The 21,593-nt window shown below is 41.3% G+C and overlaps 1 protein-coding gene across 1 annotated transcript in view; it reads left to right on the forward strand.

The window, feature by feature from the left end:
* The window catches only part of LOC128562047 (ATP-binding cassette sub-family A member 17-like), a 150,105-nt gene that overhangs the window by 25,155 nt on the left and 103,357 nt on the right, over positions 1-21,593 (forward strand). Inside the window, exons 6-9 of the mRNA XM_053556652.1 lie at positions 680-807; positions 2,110-2,269; positions 8,498-8,757; positions 21,413-21,529. Coding sequence (XP_053412627.1) covers positions 680-807; positions 2,110-2,269; positions 8,498-8,757; positions 21,413-21,529 — 665 coding nt within the window. The remainder of the gene's footprint in view (positions 1-679; positions 808-2,109; positions 2,270-8,497; positions 8,758-21,412; positions 21,530-21,593) is intronic.

The following is a 21,593-nucleotide window of genomic DNA, read 5'->3' on the forward strand; positions in this document are numbered from 1 at the left end:
AAAAAAATGTAAAAGGTGGGCGGCACCTGTGGCTCAGTGAGTAGGGCGCCGGCCCCATATACCGAGGGTGGCGGGTTCAAACCCGGCCCCGGCCAAACTGCAACCAAAAAATAGCCGGGCATTGTGGCGGGCGCCTGTAGTCCCAGCTGCTCGGGAGGCTGAGGCAAGAGAATCACGTAAGCCCAAGAGCTGGAGGTTGCTGTGAGCCATGTGACACCACGGCACTCTACTGAGGGTGGTACAATGAGACTCTGTCTCTACAAAAAAAAAAAAATGTAAAAGGTAGGTTAATAATTAGCCTTAAAAGGGTTAAAGCTTCCTGTGAGAACAAAGCTCATTCTTTAACATACTATGAGGCTTGATGTGGATGCCAAATTACGTGATCTGGACTTAAATTCTCTCTCTACTTTCCTTGGCTTTTTTGATGTTCCAAGACAATTGCTAGCAGTTCTTGGGACTACAGACTGAATTATAAAGTTCTAGATTGAATAACAAGAGTCATGTCTCTTAGCCTCTCTTCCTGTTTCCTCTCATCTCTCTGCTCATGTTTTTGCAGAATGAATGAGTGAGTGAACGGGAAGCAAACTGCAATCTTAAGTCTCCTTTGGTGTGGTGGGGATAGTTGGGTGGCATTTGCCTTCACAACAGCCACTCACTGATTGATTTTTTTTCTCTACAGTTTTAGGCTATTCTTCAGTGACTTTGTTTGAAAATTACATAATCAATGATCCCAAAGCTTTCTACATACTGGCAGGAATTGTTTTTAACCATAACTTCAGTGACAGCAATGAACCTTTGCCACTTGCGGTAAGAGCTTCTTTTCTTTAACAGTCTTACTGTGCTACCTGGCCTTGAGCAGGACTTTGTTAAGCACTTTTGTCACCTGGTCTGCCCTTCCACGTTGTCATCTTATTTCTGGAGGAGGTAAGAGAATGTATCTGTAGTTTATATCTTACAGCCTGGACTTTGAGATTCCTTCTAGTTTTTAGGTTCTTTAAAAGACTTGTTCTGAGCAAACCTCTGTCCTGTGTAATTGATTCCTTGTAGAAGCAGATGACAATACCAGGCAGGCCCCATAGATACCAATTCCAGCTCTGCAACTTACTACCTGTATAATCCTGGGAAAGTTACAAATGTTTCTGAGCCTCAGTGTTCTGATTGGTATAATGGGGTTAATATGAGTCTAATTCAGAGTTGTTGTGAGAATTAAATGAATGTATGCCCATGAAGTGCTTAGAATAGAACCTAGTATGGAGGAATTTTCCAGAAGGATTCATTATTTTTTGTCATTGCTGCTAATCTCACTGGCTTCAGCTATGGTAAGCTTGTGTGTATGTTTGTTTAAAGAAAAGGAAATTTTTTTTTTTTTTTGCAGTTTTTGGCCAGGGCTGGGTTTGAACCCACCACCTCTGGCTTATGGGGCCAGTGCCCTACTCCTTTGAACCACAGGTGCCACTCAGAAAAGGAAATGTTTTAAACAGGAATATTTGGTTTACATATGGGGATGGAAAAACCATTCACTTACAGCTTTTGTACCATACAGTCTGTCTAATGATTAATTGTTAGAACTTGCATGGCATGTTAGTAGATGGAGAGGCATATTAATAAAGCAATTGGCTATATTTTTCAAGCATTTATTTATGCCAGGCATATTACAGGAACCATCTTGCTTACTCCATAGCAGCCTATGAGGTAGGTGCTATTAATATCATCCCCATTTTACTGATGAGGAAACTGAGGTATGAAGATCGAGTAACTTGACCAAGGTGACAGGGCTGTTCAATGGGAGAGCTGGGAAAAAAAACAACAGGAAAAAAAAAAGATCTGGGATTTGGATCTGGGTGGTCTGGCTTCAGAGCCCTTGCTCCAAATTACTCTGCAGCACTTCCTTCCAGAAAGTGGCTGAGCAGCCTCTTGTCTGTTTCCTGGATGGTAGTAGGGATAATTAACAGAGTACTCAGGTAAGACCACTGTTGCTGTGTGCTCCCAGGAGGGACACCTGCCAATGGGTGCCTTTCTTCCAGTCACAGCTGACATCAGGCACAAGTTTGCTCTGTCTGTGTCTTCAAGATCTTGTGACTGAATTTTTATTCTCTTTATTCTTTGTAGGTTAACTATCACTTGCGCTTCAGTTACATTCAGAGGAATTATTTATTTAAAACTATATTTTTTGACGATAATCTACAAGGCTGGTGCACATCCTTTCTTTATCCTCCTAACCCAAGCCAAGGACCCCGGGAATTTGCCTATGCTGATGGGGGAAGCCCTGGTGAGGAAGTTCTATGCCTGTACCTGCTGAGGGCACAGCGGCTTTTGTCCTGTGGTACATGTTTGTGATTCTATTTTTTGGTTGTTCTTTTGTTGCCAGAACACTTGCTAACCTACCATTTCAAAAGAGATTGAAGGAGTTACATTTAGAAATGTGGCATTCAGTAAAATGTCACATTCTAGTGTAAATTAAAACAGGAGGTATGCCTTTAATTGTTTGTAAGAATTGTTTGAAGGAGGGATGGGATCATTTTATAGGAACAAGGAGTGTGAGTACCTTCCCGAGGTTTCTGTATTAACTTTTATGTTTGTAAAAATGTATATTTGCTTTTTGCTATCTATAGACTGCCATTTAAATACCCTTAATTTTATAAGTTGTTAGTACTCCCATAAAATAATTGTTCTTATACTTTTTCTCTAAAGAGATTTGCTCTTTGGCTCAGGCTTTTGTCAGGCCATTCTAACCCTGCTTGCTTGCTGTGCGGGACTCAGTCTCTACATCTACTAATTGGTTGCTACATTCTAAAGCGCTTTTTTTTTGAGACACAGTCTCATTTTGTTGCCCTCGGTATAGTGCCGTATTGTCACAGCTCACTGCAACCTCCAACTCCTGGGCTTAGGCAATTCTCTTGCCTCAGCCTCCCCAGTAGCTGGGACTACGGCACCCGCCACAACGCCTGGCTATTTTTTGTTGTTGTTGCAGTTTGGCCGAGGTCAGGTTTGAACCCACCACCCTCTGTATATGGGGCTGGCACCACCCCTCCCTTTTTAAAAAAACATTTTATTCAAGCATAACATAACTACAAAAAAGTATACAAGTCATAAAGGTACAGCTCTCTGAACTTTCACAAACTAAATACAAGTGTGTAACCAGAACTCGATCCAGAAACAGAGCATTATAGCAACCCAAAAACCTCATTCTGCCCCTTCAGTCACTGCCCTCCCAAGAGAAACAGCTATTCTATCTTCTAATAAAAAGGGCCATCAACACATCACAAAATCTCAAAACTGCAGATGCTGGCGTGGATGTGGAGAGAAGGGAACACTTTTACACTGCTGGTGGGACTGCAAACTAGTACAACCTTTCTGGAAGGAAGTATGGAGAAACCTCAAAGCACTCAAGCTAGACCTCCCATTCGATCCTGCAATCCCATTACTGGGCATCTACCCAGAAGGAAATAAATCCTTTTATCATAAGGACACTTGTACTAGACTGTTTATTGCAGCTCAATTTACAATCGCCAAAATGTGGAAACAGCCTAAATGCCCACCAACCCAGGAATGGATTAACAAGCTGTGGTATATGTATACCATGGAATACTATTCAGCCATTAAAAAAAATGGAGACTTTACATCTTTCGTATTAACCTGGATGGACGTGGAAGACATTATTCTTAGTAAAGCATCACAAAAATGGAGAAGCATGAATCCTATGTACTCAATCTTGATATGAGGACAATTAATGACAATTAAGGTTATGGGGGGGGAAGCAGAAAGAGGGATGGAGGGAGGAGGGTGGGGCCTTAGTGTGTGTCACACTTTATGGGGGCAAGACATGATTGCAAGAGGGACTTTACCTAACAATTGCAATCAGTGTAACTGGCTTATTGTACCCTCAATGAATCCCCAACAATAAAAAAAGAAAACAAACAAAAAAAAAAAAGGGCCATCAAGCCCTATGGTTTGTGTTTATATACACCATTACGTTATTTAGCTCTACCTTTTTTTTTTTAAGAGACAGAGTCTTACTTTGTCACCCTCAGTAGAGTGCTGTAGCATCGCAGATCACAGCAACCTCCAGCTCTTGGGTTTAGGCAATTCTCTTGTCTCAGCCTTCTGAGTAGCTGGGACTACAGGCACCCGCCACAATGCCTGGCTATTTTTTTGTTGCAGTTTTGGCTGGGGCTGGGTTCGAACCCACCACCCTCGGTATATGGGGCCAGTGCCCTACTCACTGAGCCACAGGTGCTGCCCTATTTAGCTCTACCATGCAGAGCAAAGCTTCTCCTGGTTGTCTAGAAAAGTGTTTAACTTCTGGGTTTCCTCTAAGTTTAGCAACTGAAAAAAGTTGTAGCTGTATGTAATGTTAGGACCCTCTCACTTCCATTTTTGGTGGGGAAATTATTTTTCATTTTGGAAACTTGCTTTACTTTTTGGTATTCTTACCACAATTTAAGAAAAAATTTCTATGGCATATTTTTTTCCTGCTATATATATATTTTTTCTTTTTTTTGTAGAGACAGAGTCTCGCTGTACCGCCCTTGGTAAAGTGCCGTGGCATCACACAGCTCACAGCAACCTCCAGCTCTCGGGCTTACGCGATTCTCTTGCCTCAGCCTCCCGAGCAGCTGGGACTACAGGCGCCCGCCACAACGCCCGGCTATTTTTTTGTTGCAGTTTGGCTGGGGCTGGGTCCGAACCCGCCACCCTCGGCATATGGGGCCGGCGCCCTACTCACTGAGCCACAGGCGCCGCCCTTCCTGCTATATTTTAAACTTACTTACTATTTTGTTTTAGCATATCATGCTAATTAGGTACATTCTGATCCTTTAGTATTCCATAACCAGGACAGAGTGGGTAATGAGAATGTCCACATCACAGAAGGCTATTCGACTTCTTTCCCCAGTTCTGTCTGCTGGGATGTCTGAATCTCCTGGCTCTCACTTTCCTCAGCTGCAGACCCAGGGACTGACTGGGTTTATTGTCCACTCACTAATTACCATTCCCCATCTGGTCCTCAGAGTTCCTCTCCCTTCTCCCCAACTCCTCATTCTTTATGCCCTTTGAAGATAAGCACCTAAGATCTTTTCATTTTAAGAAATTTATAGCTTGGCGGCGCCTGTGGCTCAGTGAGTAGGGCGCCGGCCCCATATGCCGAGGGTGGCGGGTTCAAACCCAGCCCCGGCCAAACTGCAACAAAAAAATAGCCGGGCGTTGTGGCGGGCACCTGTAGTCCCAGCTGCTCGGGAGGCTGAGGCAAGAGAATCGCGTAAGCCCAAGAGTTAGAGGTTGCTGTGAGCCGTGTGACGCCACGGCACTCTACCCAAGGGCGGTACAGTGAGACTCTGTCTCTACAAAAAAAAAAAAAAGAAATTTATAGCTGACTCCTATGAGTATTGTATGGGAAATTACCTTGATAAAATGATAGCTTCCAAGGCTAGTACTAGAGGTGGAAGAACACAACATTCACATGTTCTGCTCTTTTTGCTGCACTAGCTTTCCCATCAATGGTGCAGGTAGAGGGCCAGACTCAGGATGAGGAAGGGAGCTAGGCAGACACCAACATGCATGGGCTTTGGACACATGTTGAAGCAGGACCACCTCGCAGACCTGAAGCTCCTTTATCTGTGTTGCTTGGGCAGAGGACAGGCAGGGCCAGAGTGGACCATGACAGGTGTGGTCAGTGGGTGGCCAATTTATCCATCATCACTGAGGAAATTGACCTATGCTGTATGAATATTTAAAATTGTCTTAGCTTCGTTTTTCTATCTGTAAGTACCACTCTTGTTTGTTCTACCCTCTTAAACACACATCCTGTTCAACACATACATTCTATTTGTTTTAATGACAAATATCTAACTTTCCTCTCTTATTATCTCCCCTAAATATGTCCTTTGTATTTCATCTATGTCATTTAACTTAATAAAGAAGAGAAGACAATTGTCCATACTGTCTCAGGACTCCCTGCTTACCTGTGCAGCTCTAAAGATTCAGCTCCTGCTTTGTATTTCCAGGCTCTGCCTCCAGAGTTCCTGAGCTCTGTCTGACCTATTCCTTGGTTCATTCTTCACTTGGATTTTACTCGTTCTGATGCTTTGGATTTTTCTTTGATTCTTACTCTACTTCCTGACCCACCCTTCCCACTGTACAAGAAAAGCAGTTCCCTTTTTTCAAATCTGTAGTCTTGGCTGATCATTCCTATGTCTGCTTCTGTGTCCCCTTGTCTGGAACCTTAGTCTGGGAAAAGCCTCTTCCCCCTCTCCGTCTTGTTTAGGGTAAGGGGACAGAAATTAATGCTAGAGGTTGGGGTTTTTCCAGGCACTCCTGTTTGTCCGAAGGGATGGTGTGAAGTCCCGAAACTAGGTCCTGACCCCTGGCTGTCCTCTCTCCTTGGAGAACTGTGCTGACTTATGCACTGGTGCCCGCTGGCAATAGTGCAAGAAGGCCTTGCTGAGTGGCTGCTTCCCCTCAGCTTGCTCTCTTCTGTGGAGTGGGCTCTAATTGTACCTGACAGAGCAAACATCTGAACTTGGCACCTAGTTCAGGACCAGGACCCGCCTGCACCTCTACTCTCATTTCTGGCAATCTCAAGCACTCAAGAGAAGCAGTGGGACAATGACATCTACTTATCCTCTGTCCTTAATAATAAGCATCACAATCCTGACTGATGGCCCCTGAGCCAGTCTCTGTTAAAGGACTCATGCTGTTCATTTTAGATTTTTTGGCCTCTCTCTCTTTCTTTTTTTTTTTTTTTTAAATGAGACAGAGTCTCATTTTGTTGTCCTTGGTAGAGTGCTGTGGCATCACAGCTCACAGCAACCTCAAACTCTTGGGCTCAAGTGGTACTCTAGTCTCAGCCTCCCAAGTAGCTAGGGGAGTATAGATGCCTGCCACAACACCAAGCTATTTTTAGAGACGGGGTCTTGCTGTGGTCCCGTCTGGTCTCAAACTTGTGAACTCAGGCAATCCACCCACCTCGGCCTCCCAGAGTGCTAGAATTACAGGTGTGAGCCACTGTGCCTGGCCTTTGTTTGTATATTTTTTTGAGACAGAGTCTCACTCTGTCACCCTGAGTAGAGTGTCGTGGCGTCATAGCTCACAACAACCTCAAACTCTTGGGCTTAAGTGATCCTCTTGTCTCCCAAGTAGCTGGACTATAGGTGCCCACCACAATGCCCAACTAGTTTTCTTTCCTATTTTTTTAGTGAAGACAGGGTCTCACTGCTGCTCAGGCTGGTCTTGAACTCCTGAGCTCAGGCTGTTGGTCTCCGTCTTTGTGCAGGTGTTAGGGTTGAACACCCTCTAGGCAACCACTGTTCTTAGAAATTATTTTTTTAGAAACAGGGTCTTGCTCTGTCAACCAGGCTGGAGTGCAGTGGTATGATAATAGCTCATTGCAGCCTAGAACTCGTGAGCCCAACTGATCTTCTTACCTTAGCCTCCTACCTCATGCTCCTATATAGGAGTTATACAACTGGTATTACCAGTGTATGTCGCTGTGGTTGGCCCCATTCTTAGAATATTGATAATCTACACCTCACTGTAGAATGACCCTACACTTGTCCATGATCGCATTAATGTACACAGCTATGATTTAATTTAAAAAAAAGAAAAAGAATGACCCTATACCTGGGCCTGCATGCCCATCACATGGGAGTCTTAAGTCCAAGTACTTCATGTAATTCTAGACAAGTTTCAGCAGTTCTGCAGTGGACACTCCTACACACAATTGAGAATATATATTACCAACAATTTGTTCCTCCTTTATTTACCTTGACAGATCTTGGGGTCTGCCTAAGTCCAGATTTTCAGAAGGCTGTAGCCATCTCTATCCCGGGGGTGACATACCCAACCCTGGCTCTGCCCATATGGAGAGAGGGTTGGTAACCTTTACTTGGGGTGGGGGTATTAGCTCTTAGAAAATCTCCAAATCAGGGCATCTTTGCCTTTCAACCTATTTTTTCCTGAAAGCTGACCCCAACACACCACTATGCAGTACTGAAAAGAGGGTTGCTGTGGTAAGGAGTGTTATTGAGGACTGGTGGCAAAATTTAGTGACCATAATCCTTGGTCTATAGCAGTAGTTGAAACTTAGAAACAGGTCACACCAAGTCACACAACTTTCAAGTTCTGTGAGTTTAACCATCTTGTACATGCCATATGATGAAAACTTCAAAACAGCTGTCCTTTCCATAAAGTCTCAGTACTAAGGAGAGAAGATATGGCCCTACCTTGGAAGATTCTTGTATTGGCCATCTCTTATTTTGTCTTCCCTACTCCTTTACCCTATCTTCTGATCATAGGTACCATCCTCCTCAGCCCCAAGGGATCTCCATTGTGATTCCTCTCTTTCTGCTACATGGTAACATGTGAACTATAAGGATGCCTTCTCTGCCATTGTCTGTCTGTCTCTATGAATGGCTAGCCATGATCCATCTGAATTATCAGTTGCTTTGTATCCTCAGTCTTTCTTAATTTCTTATGCTTGATATTCACTGTTTTCTTGTAGGATACCACAAAGAAGGCTTCCTGGCCATACAGCATGCTGTAGATAAAGCTATCATGTGGCACCATGCTCACAATGCGACAACCAACATGTTTGAGAGTCTCAATGTACTTGTGAAGAGATTCCCATATGGACCCTATATCCAGGACAGGTTCTTTCTAGTCCTGCAGAATGAGTTCTCTCTGCTCCTCATGCTCAGCTTCATCTGCATCGAGCTCAACATCATCAATTCCATTGGACTGGAGAAAGAGAAAAGGCTGAAGGTAATGCCATCTGCCTCACAGGTATGCCCCTTCTGGATTGGGGATGTGTGCAGGCTACCATAGGAAAATACCCAGAATAGGAATGAGGCCAAAGCAGGTGTTAGAGTCACCTCCAGGGTGAGCTGGAATTTAGAAGTTCTTTCTTAATTTTAACCCAGTTGTATTTAAGGTAGTGCCATCTGTTACTATTGCATGAATCCTTGGTGTTAGACTGAGGATGTCCATCCACATAGTTCTGCAACCAAAACTAGTGAGCTGCCTACCACAGGGTAGTGTTCAAAAAATACTTGTGGACTGATAAACATGGAGGGGAGAATATCGCCACAGTTCACTGGCTCTTATTTGCCATTAGGTGGATGGGAAGCATTCTCTAGAAAGATACAACTTAAGACAAACTTGACCCTGCTGAGTTGCTCCTGAGATCATGATTCTACTGTGCCTTCTACACTCTTCTGCTGTTCTACTCTCTCCTATTACTGTACACTTCACAGTGGGAAGTGTTTGTATCTAAACACATATATTATAAGCTATTGTTTCTAAAAAAAATAAAAAAATAAGCATAGAAAAGATATAGTAAAGATACAGTATCATGATCTCAACAGGACTACCATCATACATGGGTCTACGGCTGGCAGAAACGATGTTATGCAGCACAACTGTATTAAAATAGCCTGCCCGTGTCTCCCTGAACCCTGGTGACCACTGAGGATATCTCATAGCAAAGAGCTAACTTCTCTGACTTCTTGTGTCATCATTTGTAAGGAACAGGGACTGAGACTGCCTCTTGAAGCTGCCTGTGGGGGTGCACTGGCTTTGGTTTCATATGGTAGAAGGCAATGGTGTGACGAAGGGTAGTGGGACAGTGGGCTAACAGGCAGCTCCTCCCACTGGCCCTGCATCTACTGAAAAACCTCAGGGAAACTAGGAGCTTCTGGTGTGTTGTTGGAGGCCCCTTTTAGTTTCCAGGTGTGAGATGGAGTTTTACCTTTCCTGTTTATTATTTCAGCAACAAACTAGAAGATAGAGGTGTTGAGCTTCAAATGTTTGCATATTGGTCATTGAATTGCTCACATATTTCCTATTTCACACTTAAGCCTGCTTCTTAGACAAAGGCTTTTGAAAAACTTGCTGCCTCTTGCTGTCTGCTGTGCAGGCTGACCTGTAGGCATTCCAGCATATGCTTTCAAGGACCTGGCAGAGCCTCAGAAAGAGGAGCAAGAAGGACAGGTCACTCTACTGACCCCCAGGTCTCTCCCTGCAGGTCATGTTGGGCTCTGTTCATTCCTTTGCTGAAGGTCACTGTTCTCTCAAGATGTCTTGCTCCATAAGACTCTTTCTTCTTCTAGATTCTGGTAACCTCTCTTCCTTCTCATCCCTTTGGGCCCAAGGAGAGTAATAACTCTGTTGCTGCCAGCCCTAGGTTTCTGCACTATCCAGTAGATTTTATGTCCCTGTGTGTACATTTGTAATTAGATTAGTTATAAACAAACCCTCCTTGAATTATTCTAACTTGAGTGTAACAGTTGTTTCTGTTAGGACCCTGATTGATACACAATTCTAGGAAAGAACTACTATGATTATTCTCATTTAGCAGAGGAACTAACCTGAGACTTACAGAGGTTAAAACTTTCAAAATAACTTTGTAGGGGACAGTATAATACAGCCATAAAAAAGCATTTTTATTCCCTCCCTTAGCAAAATAAAAGTTTCTAATAATTAAGCCTTAGCTTTTCTGAGTGGAATCTTAGATGAAATATGCCAGAGAGGAATATGCTCCATTTCTGCTGGAAAAGAGAGGAGTTCTGCAAAATCTTTTAGGCCTGGATGCTGATAGGATTGAGGTGGTTGACTCTTGTTTTCTATTCAGATGATGCCCTGGGACCCCGACTTTTCAACTCTTCCTTGGAAAGGACCCAGGAGGAGGCAGGTTTATTCCATGAAGAATCATTAACATGACCTATACCAAGAGGGAGAATGCCTTGACAGTGTTTGTCCCTAGGACCAAGATGGGGTAATGGGGGATTAGGACATTAATGTCATTTCTTTTTTTGAGCATGGAATACAATTAATAGAACTCTTTCTTAAACTCCCTGTGTTGATCTAGTTTTGATTTAGTCTGACTATGTGGATGGGTTCAGGAGAATTAAAGTAGATTGTCTTTAATTTAGGAACTACTTGTAACACCTGCTGCCCTACACCCCTCAGTATAGGCCCTTTACTCTGGTTGAATATGTTCTTTTTCTATCCCCAAATAGGCAATAGCTGTACTGTTCTTCTATAGGTATGCTCTCTGTTTGGAATGCCCTCTAATGAAAAATTCATATTGTAGTTCACCTCCTCTAAGACTACTCTCTAGGCCAGTTGAAGCGGTTCCCACCTATAATCCCCTCGCTTTGGAAGGCTGAGGCAGGAAGATTAATTGAGAGTGTATTCTTCAAATGATTTGCATATATCATCCTGCTCATTAGTGACCTTTGCTAATTGGGAAAAATATTTATCTGAAATTTTGTTTTGAAGAAGTGTTTTGAAAAAGCTTTCTTTGAAATGCTTAGATTTTTTGCAACCTATCATATATAGACTTAGTTGTTTTTTTTTTTTTTTTCGCAGAGACAGAGTCTCACTTTATGGCCCTTGGTAGAGTGCCGTGGCCACACACAACTCACAGCAACCTCCAACTCCTGGGTTTAAGCGATTCTCTTGCCTCAGCCGCCCAAGTAGCTGGGACTACAGGCGCCCACCACAACGCCCAGCTATATAGACTTAGTTTTACCTTACAAAGAAATATTAAGTCATTTTGATTTGGCATGATATCACACAGAAATGCTGCATTCCTATAGAAATCTTCTTTCAATAATTCAGATGGCTGATTCTGTTCTTCATAAGATTTAACTGTCTGTTCTCACAGAGATAAAATGTTGGCTAATAGTTGTCCCTGTGATAGCCAATGCACTTTAGAATGATATGGCAAATCCACATTGAAAACCTCATTATTCAACTTTAGCATATTAGGAAACTGATGATGTCATGTTGCATTTGCATAAATATAGTTAACAATACTTAAAACTTCTTACAACGTGTCACTTAATGTAGTAGCTTTAGAGGCTGAAGGAAGATAGCAGACTAGAGACATCTCAGCAGCCACTGAGATGAAGAGAGACTGGGGAGAGTGGACTCCAGCCACCTCTCGCTAGAGTGTCCTGCCCAGAAATATTGCTCCAGGGGCACAGTGAGACAGCAGGGGACTCCAGGAACTAAGCAGGAGGTCAGGAACAATGGAAGTCTAGCACAGAAGGTGAGTGACTTCTCGCTCTTTACTCTTCTCTTCCTTTTGGACCTATACCAAAAGGCCACTCCAACCAGAGAGGTAAGGTAATTTAGAGAGAAGGAAGGGGTGAGAGGAAAAAGTAGGGAAGGAAGTGAATAATAAGAAAACACACAAGAGGAACCACCAAAAAATTATGGCAATATGAAAAACCAGAATAGAACTAATGCCCCCAAGAGATCATGAGGTAGCTACCACAGAGGATCTCACCCATAAAGAAATTATGGAAATGACAAAAAGGGAATTTAGAGTATGGGTAGAAAAAACAATGAAGGGAATTGAAGGGAAAGTGGAAAGTCACCAAAAGTAAATCCAAAAACTGACCCAAGAAATGAATGAAAGACATGATGAAACTAGAAAGAATATATTGCAGCTTAAGGAATTGAGGGAGTCAATCATGGAACTTAAAGACGTAGTAGAAAGTATCAATAACAGATTAGACCATGGAGAAGAAAGAATCTCAGAGCTAGAGGATAAGGCTCTTGAGCTAACATAGCCATTTAAAGAGGCAGAAAAGAAAACAGAAAAAGCAGAACAATTCCTTAGAGAATTATGGAACTTCATGAAGTGTTCAAACATATGAATTATAGGTATCCCTGAAAGGGAAAAAGAATGACCCAAAGGAATGGAAACCATACTAGAGGATATCATAAATGAAAATTTCTCAAGCATCACTAAAGATCCCAACATACTCCTTTTAGAGGGATATTGAACCCCAGTTCTTCTCAACACAAACAGAGTATCTCCAAGACACATTGTAATGAACCTGGCTAAGGTCAGAATGAAAGAGAAAATTTTGCAAGTACCCAGGAGTAAGCACCAATTGACTACAGGAGCAGATCCATCAGGGTGATGGTAGACTTTCAGCTAAAACTTTTCAAGCCAGAAGAAAATGATATCTACTTTTAACCTTCATAAACAAAACAATTTTTAGTCCAGGATTCTGTATCCTGCTAAACTCAGCTTCAAATTTGATGAAGATATCAACTCTTTTACTGACATGCAAACATTGAGGAAATTCATCACAACAAGACTTGCTCTTGCAGGAAATACTCAGACTCATTCTCCATACTGACAATCACAATGGACCACCAGCAAAGTAAACACCCAGAAACTAAAGGACAAAACCTAGATTCTACAGTGGCATAAAGGATAAAACTTTCACAAAGTAAGATAAATAGAACTCCACCATACATATCAATTCTCTCAATAAATGTAAATGGATTGAATTCCCCATTGAAGTGACACAGGCTGGCTGACTGGATAAAAAAAAGCACAAGCCATCTATATACTGTCTCCAGGAAACACACCTAATCCCAAAGGACAAAACAAGACTCAGGATGAAGGTTTGGAAAACGATATTTTAGGCAAATAGAAATCAGAAAAAAGGAGGGGTTGCAATCTTATTTTCAGATATAAATGGATTTAAAGCAACTAAAGTTAACAAAGACAAAGATGGGTACTTCATACTGGTCAGGGGAACAATAGAATAAGCAGACATTTCAATTCTAAGTATGTATGCACTCAACTTAAATGCTCCCAGATTTATGAAACAGACCTTAATTGGTCTGAGCAAAATGATATGCTACAACACCATAATAGCTGGGGACTTTAACACCCCTATGATAGAACTGGACAGATCCTCTAAACAGAAACTAAACAAAGAAATAAGAGACTTAAATGTGACCCTAGAACAAATGGGCTTAATAGACATATACAGAACATACCATCCCAAAGCTAAGGAATATATGTTCTTCTTGTCAACCCATGGATCATACTCCAAATTAATCACATCCTAGGACACAAATAAAACCTCAATACAATTTAAAAATCTGAAATAATACCTTGCATCTTTTCAAGACCACCAGGGAATAAAGGTGGAACTCAACTCCAACAAACATTTTCATCCCCACACAAAGGCGTGGAAACTAAACAACTTTATCTTGAATGATAATTGGGTCAAGGAGGAGAAAAAGGAGGAAATTATTAGATTCCTTGAACATAATGACACTGAAGCCATAAGCTACCAAAGACTGTGGTATACTGCAAAAGCAGTCCTAAGAGGGAAACTTAGTGCATTAGATGCCTGCATTTGATAAAGAGAGCACACATGAACAACCTAAGGAATCATATAAAGGAAGTAGAAAAGGAAGAGCAATCCAGTATCAAACCTAGCAAAAGAAAAGAAATCAAAATTAAATCAGAAATAAATGAAATTGAAAACGACAGAATCATACAGAAAATTAATGAAACTAAAGTCTGAAACTGGTTTCTTTATCTTTGAAAGATAAACAATATCAATAAACCTTTGGCCAGATTAACCAGAAACAGAAAAGTAAGATCTCTAATAACCTGAATCAGAAACAAAAAAGGGGAAATAACAACAGATACCACAGATATACAAGAGATTATCTCTTGACTATTACAAAAAACTCTATGCCCAGAGATTTGACAATGTGGAAGAAATGGACAGATACCTGGAATCACACCATCTCTCTAGACTTAACCAGGAAGAAATAGGTCTCTTAAACAGACCAACATCAAGCACTGAAATTGAAGAAACAATAAAAAATCTTCCAACAACAACAAAAAAAGCCCTGGACCAGGTGGTGTCACAGTAGAATTCTATCAAATCTTCAAAGTAGAGCTTGTACCTGTACTGAAGAACCTATTCCAAAACATTGAGAAGGAAGGAACCTTCTCCAACACATTTTATGAAGCAAACATCACCCTGATACCAAAACCAGAAAAGGACCCAACTAAAAAGGAGAACTACAGACCATTTTCACTAATGAATATTGATGCAAAAATACTCAATAAAATCCTAGCAAATAGATTATAGCTACACATTTTAAAAATTGCACATCATCATTAAGTAGGCTTTGTTGCTTTATCCCAGGGATGCAAGGTGGGTTTAACATAAGCAAATCCATAAATGTAATTCACCACATAAATAGAAGCAAAAAAACAAAGACCATATCATCCTCTCAGTAGATGCAGAAAAAGCATTTGACAAAGTTCAGCGTTCTTTTTTAGCAAAACACTTAAGACTATAGGCATAGATGGCACATTTCTTAAATGGATTGAAGCCATCTGTGAAAAACCTGCAGCCAATATCATACTGAGTGGAGTAAAACTGAAAGCTTTTCCACTTAGAACTAGAACCAGACAAGGAAATCCACTATCACCACTACTATTCATCACAGTTCTAGAAATTCTAGCTAATGGAGTCAGGGAAGAGAAGGATATTAAGGGCATCCAGATGTGAGCAGAGGAGGTCAAACTCTCGCTCTTTGCTGATGATATGATTTTTGTTGTTGTTGTTGTTGTTGTTGTTGAGACAGAGTTTCACTTTGTTGCCCTTGGTAGAGTGCCGCAGTATCACAGCTCACAGCAAACTCAAACTCTTGGGCTCAAACAAGTCTCTTATCTCAGCCTCCCAAGTAGCTGGGATTATAGGTGCCCACCACAACACCCAGCTAATTTTAGAGACGAGGTCTCACTCTGGCTCAGGCTGGTCTCAAACTTCTGAACTCAAGCAATCTACCCGCTTCAGCTTCCCAGAGTGCTAGGATGGCATGAGCCACCATACCCAGGCCCTATTGATATGATCTCATACTTAGAAAACCTCGGAGACTCAACCACAAGACTCCCAGAAGTGATCAAGACATACATTAACATCTCAGGGTATAAAATCAATATCCACAAATTAGTAGCCTTTGTATATGCCAGTAACAGCCAAGTCGAAAAGCAAATCAAGGATACAATACCCTTCACAGTAGCTTCTGAGAAAATGAAATACCTAGGAATATACCTAACAAAGGAGGTGAAGGATTTCTATAAAGAGAATTTTAAAACCCTAAGGAAACTCGGGAGGCTGAGGCAAGATAATCACGTAAGCCCAAGAGTTAGAGGTTGCTGTGAGCCATGTGACGCCACGGCACTCTACCCGAGGGCGGTACAGTGAGACTCTGTCTCTACAAAAAAAAAAAACAAAAAAAAACAAACCCTAAGGAAAGAAATAGCAGAAGATATTAACAAATGAAAGAACATACCGTGCAAAACAACATTGTTAAAACTACCCCAAAGCAGTCTACAGATTTAGTTCAATCCTCACTAAAATATCGACATTATACTTGGAAGAATTGGAAAAAACAGTTCTTTGTTTTATATGGAACCAGGGGAAAAAAGCTGTATAGTCAAGGCAATTCTTAGTAATGAAAACAAAGCTAGACCCATCACTCTACCAGACTTCAGGTTATATCACAAATCCATAGCGATCAACACAGCATGATATTGGCACAAAAATAGAGACATAGACATATGGAACAGAATAGAAACCCAAGAGATGAAGCCAACCTCTTACTGCCATCTGATCTTCAATAAACCAAACAAAAGCATACACTGGGAAAAGAATCCCTATTCAGTAAATGAGGTTGGGAGAACTGGATAACCACATGTGAAAGACTGAAACTGGACCCTCACCTTTCACCACTTAACAAAAATTGACTCAAGATGAATAAAAGATTTAAATCTAAGACATGAGATGATAAAAATCCTAGAAGAAGGCATGGAAAAAACTTTTAAAGATGTCAGCTTGGGGAAAAATTTTATGATGAAGACTTCATTGGCAATTGCAATAACAGCAAAAATAAACAAATGGGACTTAATTAAGCTGAAGTTTCTGCACAGCTAAGGACACAACAATCAAAGCAAATAGACAACCTTCAGAATGAGAAAATATTTTGTGTATTTTCTGGTTATCAAAGGGTTTATAACTAGAATCTAGAGAACTCAAACTAATCAAAAAAGAACAAAAAATCCCATTTGTCGCTGGGCAAGAGGCATAAACAGAACCTTTTCTGAAGAAGACAGACAAATGGTAGATGAATGGTAAACAAATATACTAATGTTTGAAAAAAATACTAATTGTCCCTAATCATCAGGGAAATGCAAATCAGAACCACCTTGTGATATCACCTACCCACAGTGAGAATAGCCCACATCATAACATCCCAAAGCTGCAGATGCTGGCATGGATGTGGAGAGAAGGGAACACTTTTATAGTGTTGGTGGGACTGCAAACTAATACAGCCTCTTTGGAAAGAAGTGTAGAGAATCCTCAAAGAACTCAAAATAGACCTTTCATTTGATCCTGCAATCCCACTACTAGGTATCTACCCAGAAGAAAAAAAATCATTTGACATCTAATGCAGGACATCTGCATTAGATTGTTTATCACAGCTCAATTTACAATCACCAAGGTGTGGAAACAACCTAAGTGCCCATCAACCCAGGAATGGGTTAATAAACTGTGTTATGTGTATACCATGGAATGCTATTCAGCCATAAAAAGATGGAGACTTTACATCTTTTGTATTAACCTGGATGGAGTTGAAACATATTCTTCTTAGTAAAGTATCACAAGAATGGAAAATCAAGTATCCAATGTCCTTAATACTAATATGAAGCCAATCCACACAAGAGAAAATTCAAATTCAAATTAGGGGTGAGGGGAAAGGAGGGAGCAGGAGAGGGCAGGAGGGAGGGGGATTGGTGTGATCCCACTTGATGGGCGCAATGTAAGGATATACAGCACACCTCTCAAGTGTGTGACACAACTACAAGAGGGAGCCTAACATACGCAAACATTGTAACCTAATTGTACCCTCTTATTAATCTGAAATTAAAAAAAAATAGTAGCTTTCACACAGAGATTTTGCTGATGCAAGATACAATGAAAAGAAATGAGAGCACCTGGATCTGTTAATACTCTTTTTATCTGTGCAATAAACACTTCATGTTTTCCTGTTATGAAGGTGCACCGTTCATACTTAGACTCACTAAATTTACCAAATTAGATCCAACTTCATGACATGTATCTTGAAAGTTGTAGAAGATATCTATTTCCCATTTTCTTGTCACAAGAGTTACTCTTCATAGCAAAGAAAATTATCTGTTATGACACAAGTGAAGTATAGAAATTGCATTGAGTCACTAGTATCAATTAATCCAAAGCAACTGAATAATATATATTTTCCTTTTGAAATATTGTATAAAGTTGTTCTGTTAAGTTGAAGGCTAATTCATGCTGCTGATCAGTTATGGTTCTCCTTTAAAGAGGCAGTTCTTTGCACATGAAACATTATTGGAGTATAAGCATCCTACAACTTTGACAATGCATTCTTTCATAATTTTTATGTCGCTGAATGGCTTACCCTTTCTCCTGAGTATAAACTGCTTTTTTTTTTTTAATTAAATCATAGCTGTATACAATAATGCAATCATGAGGTACAATGTGCTGGTTCCATATACAGTCTGAAATATTTTCACTGAACTGGTTAACATAGCCTTCATGGCATTTTCTTAATTATTGTGTTCAAACCCTTATACTCTACACTTAGTAAACTTCACCTGCACCCTTCCAAGATGCACCCTTCATCCACTCTTTCTCCCCCTCCCTTCCCCTCCCTTGCCCCCTTCCCCATATTCTTGACTTTTAAAGTTGCTTCGGTGGCATGATTTCCAGTTCTTACCGCTGCTTGAAAGAAGTATCTTTGCTTTTGCTTGTCATTTTTTAGTTTCTTCAATACAACCTTTGGCCCCCTCCCTCTAATTTAAAATATTTGTGGTCCTGATGAGTCTTACAATGCTAATGAACACTGACTTTCTTTAATGTTGGCATTACAGTATCACAAAGCAAGCAAATCTTATCTTCAGCAGAAACAAGATAATATTGCAATTCCCAGTTCTCATTAAAAAATTTGTTTTCAGCATTCTCTTGATCTCTTTGACATGATGGGCTGTTAAGCACACAGATGTAAAAAATACTGTCAAGCTGTGTAGATGTTAACAAATTCCACTGCAGGGCGGTGCCTGTGGCTCAGTGGGTAGGGTGCCAGCCCTATATACTGAGGATGGTGGGTTCAAATGCAGCCTGGGCCAAACTGCAACAAAAAATAGCCAGGCATTGTGGCAGACGCCTGTAGTCCCAGCTACTCAGGAGGCTGAGGCAAGAGAATCACCTAAGCCCAGGAGTTGGAGGTTGCTGTGAGCTGTGATGCCATAGTACTCTACTGAGGGCGATAAGATGAGACTCTGTCTCTAACAACAACAACAAAAAATTCTATTGCAGGGCGGCGCCTGTGGCTCAGTCGGTAAGGCGCCGGCCCCATATACCGAGGGTGGCGGGTTCAAACCCGGCCCCAGCCAAACTGCAACCAAAAAATAGCCGGGCGCTGTGGCGGGCGCCTGTAGTCCCAGCTACTCGGGAGGCTGAGGCAAGAGAATCGCTTAAGCCCAGGAGTTGGAGGTTGCTGTGAGCTGTGTGAGGCCACGGCACTCTACCGAGGGCCATAAAGTGAGACTCTGTCTCTACAAAAAAAAAAAAAAAAAAAAAAAATTCCATTGCAGAAAATAACTGCAGAAATCTGTTGTCAAAAGCTGGTAATAGACTGGTGTACTTGCCTCCCATCAACTCTTGCCAAGCAGCCTCGTGTGGTAGTGGCTCCAATCAGGTGGGAGAAGTCAGAACTAAACCATGAGTGCGGCTGATGTCTACTTAGTCCTGATAGCTTCCTAATGTTCTAATTGTACCAGTCAATCTGGGAGGATTATTTCATTGAAACTTGTTTTATTGTTATTTTAATTGAAAATAAAATAAAAATATAAAAACTAACAAAAACATATTAATAAAAAGTAAAGGATTTTTTCTGTAAAATTTAGATTCATTAAAAGGCCACACCAGAAGGCCACATGTTGCCCTAAGTTCACAGGTTCCCCATCCCTGCCCTAAGTGAATATTAAAATGTAAAAAATAAAAAAAAAAAAGTAAGGTATGTGCATATCATTTTTGTGATTTCCTGCTTTAGCCAATGTGTTTTGTTAACTAACTACTAGTTACAATATTAAAAGGTAAAAAGGTTGCTTCTATAATTATAGTATGGCATATACAGTATTATTATATGTATGTCTTTAATAGCTTTGTCTTTTCTATTTTTTTTTTATTTTCCCTTCATGGTACCTAGCACAGTACTTTGTATTTATCCACTTATCAAACATTGATTGAGTGATTTATTTACCAGGCATGTCTATGAAAGGTCCAGATATAAATGGTGCAGACCTTTTTCTTTAGTTGATCAATACCAGTAAAACTAAGCGTTACAAAAGAATCCCGAGTGCTAAGGTAATGGAATGTATAGATGTTCTGGCTGTGTGGAGAATGGGCAAAGCTGGCTCAGCGCCTGTAGCTCAAACGGCTAAGGCACCAGCCCACATACACCAGAGCTGGTGGGTTCGAATCCAGCCCGGGCCTGCCAAAACAACAATGACAGCTATAACCAAAAAATAGCTGGGCGTTGTGGTGGGCACCTATAGTTCTAGCTACTTGGGAGGCCGAGGCAAGAGAATCACTTAAGCCCAGGAGTTGGAGGTTGCTGTGAGCTGTGATGCTACGGCACTCTACCCAGGGGGACAGCTTGCAGCTCTGTCTCAAAAAAAAAAAAAAAAAAAGAGAATGGGCAAAGCTGACCAGAGAAGGCTTCACAGAGCAGGTAACTCTTGAGCTGGGTTTTGAAAATCAGGTAGGGGGTGGCGCCTGTGGCTCAGTGAGTAGGGTGCCGGCCCCATATACCGAGGGTGGCGGGTTCAAACCCAGCCCCGGCCAAACTGCAACAAAAAAAAAAATAGCTGGGCGTTGTGGCGGGTGCCTGTAGTCCCAGCTGCTTGGGAGGCTGAGGCAAGAGAATCGCGTAAGCCCAAGAGCTGGAGGTTGCTGTGAGCCATGTGATGCCACGGCACTCTACCGAGGGCAGTAAAGTGAGACTCTGTCTCTACAAAAAAAAAAAAAAAAAAAAGAAAATCAGGTAGGATTTTTCTAGGTAAAAAGAGGATGAGAGGAAAAGAGAGTGGAACAATATATGTGATAAAAAGACATAGAGATCATGTTACATTTAGTGAATTATGAAAAGGTTTATGTGAGCAGGGTATGGATGTCAAGGAGTTTGTACTTATTTTCAGGGCCATAGGAGCCATTCACTTATAGTAGGTACTCCATAAATGGATGAAAGAACAGAATATTTATTGCAAAAGAAGAGTGATTTTAATAGAAGACTCATCTTTACCATAGCTAAGCCAGCTGAGTGCCACTCACTGGTTTGTACTCTTCTTTCCAACTCACTCAATCACCATCACCTCCCACTAGCCAGCTCTTCCCAGTATACTCACACACCCCTTCACCCCACTCTGCTGGGATCTCAGTAACAGGCTGCTAGAGCAGACCAGCTAGAACTGTGCATTCAACTGTGTAATGTCTGATTCTCTTACTTTCTCTAGGAGTACATGTGCATGATGGGACTTGAAAGCTGGCTGCACTGGGCAGCTTGGTTTATTGTGTTCTTCATTTGTGTCTTCATTGCTGTTTCTTTCATGACCATTATCTTCTGCATGGAGGTACATGTCTCTTGTCTTTCGGGGTGTCTAAAGTATGAATAGGTAGGAAAGAAATTTGGTGTCG

This window comes from Nycticebus coucang, chromosome 12 (genome assembly GCF_027406575.1).
Source record: "Nycticebus coucang isolate mNycCou1 chromosome 12, mNycCou1.pri, whole genome shotgun sequence".
Classification (NCBI taxonomy): domain Eukaryota; kingdom Metazoa; phylum Chordata; class Mammalia; order Primates; family Lorisidae; genus Nycticebus; species Nycticebus coucang.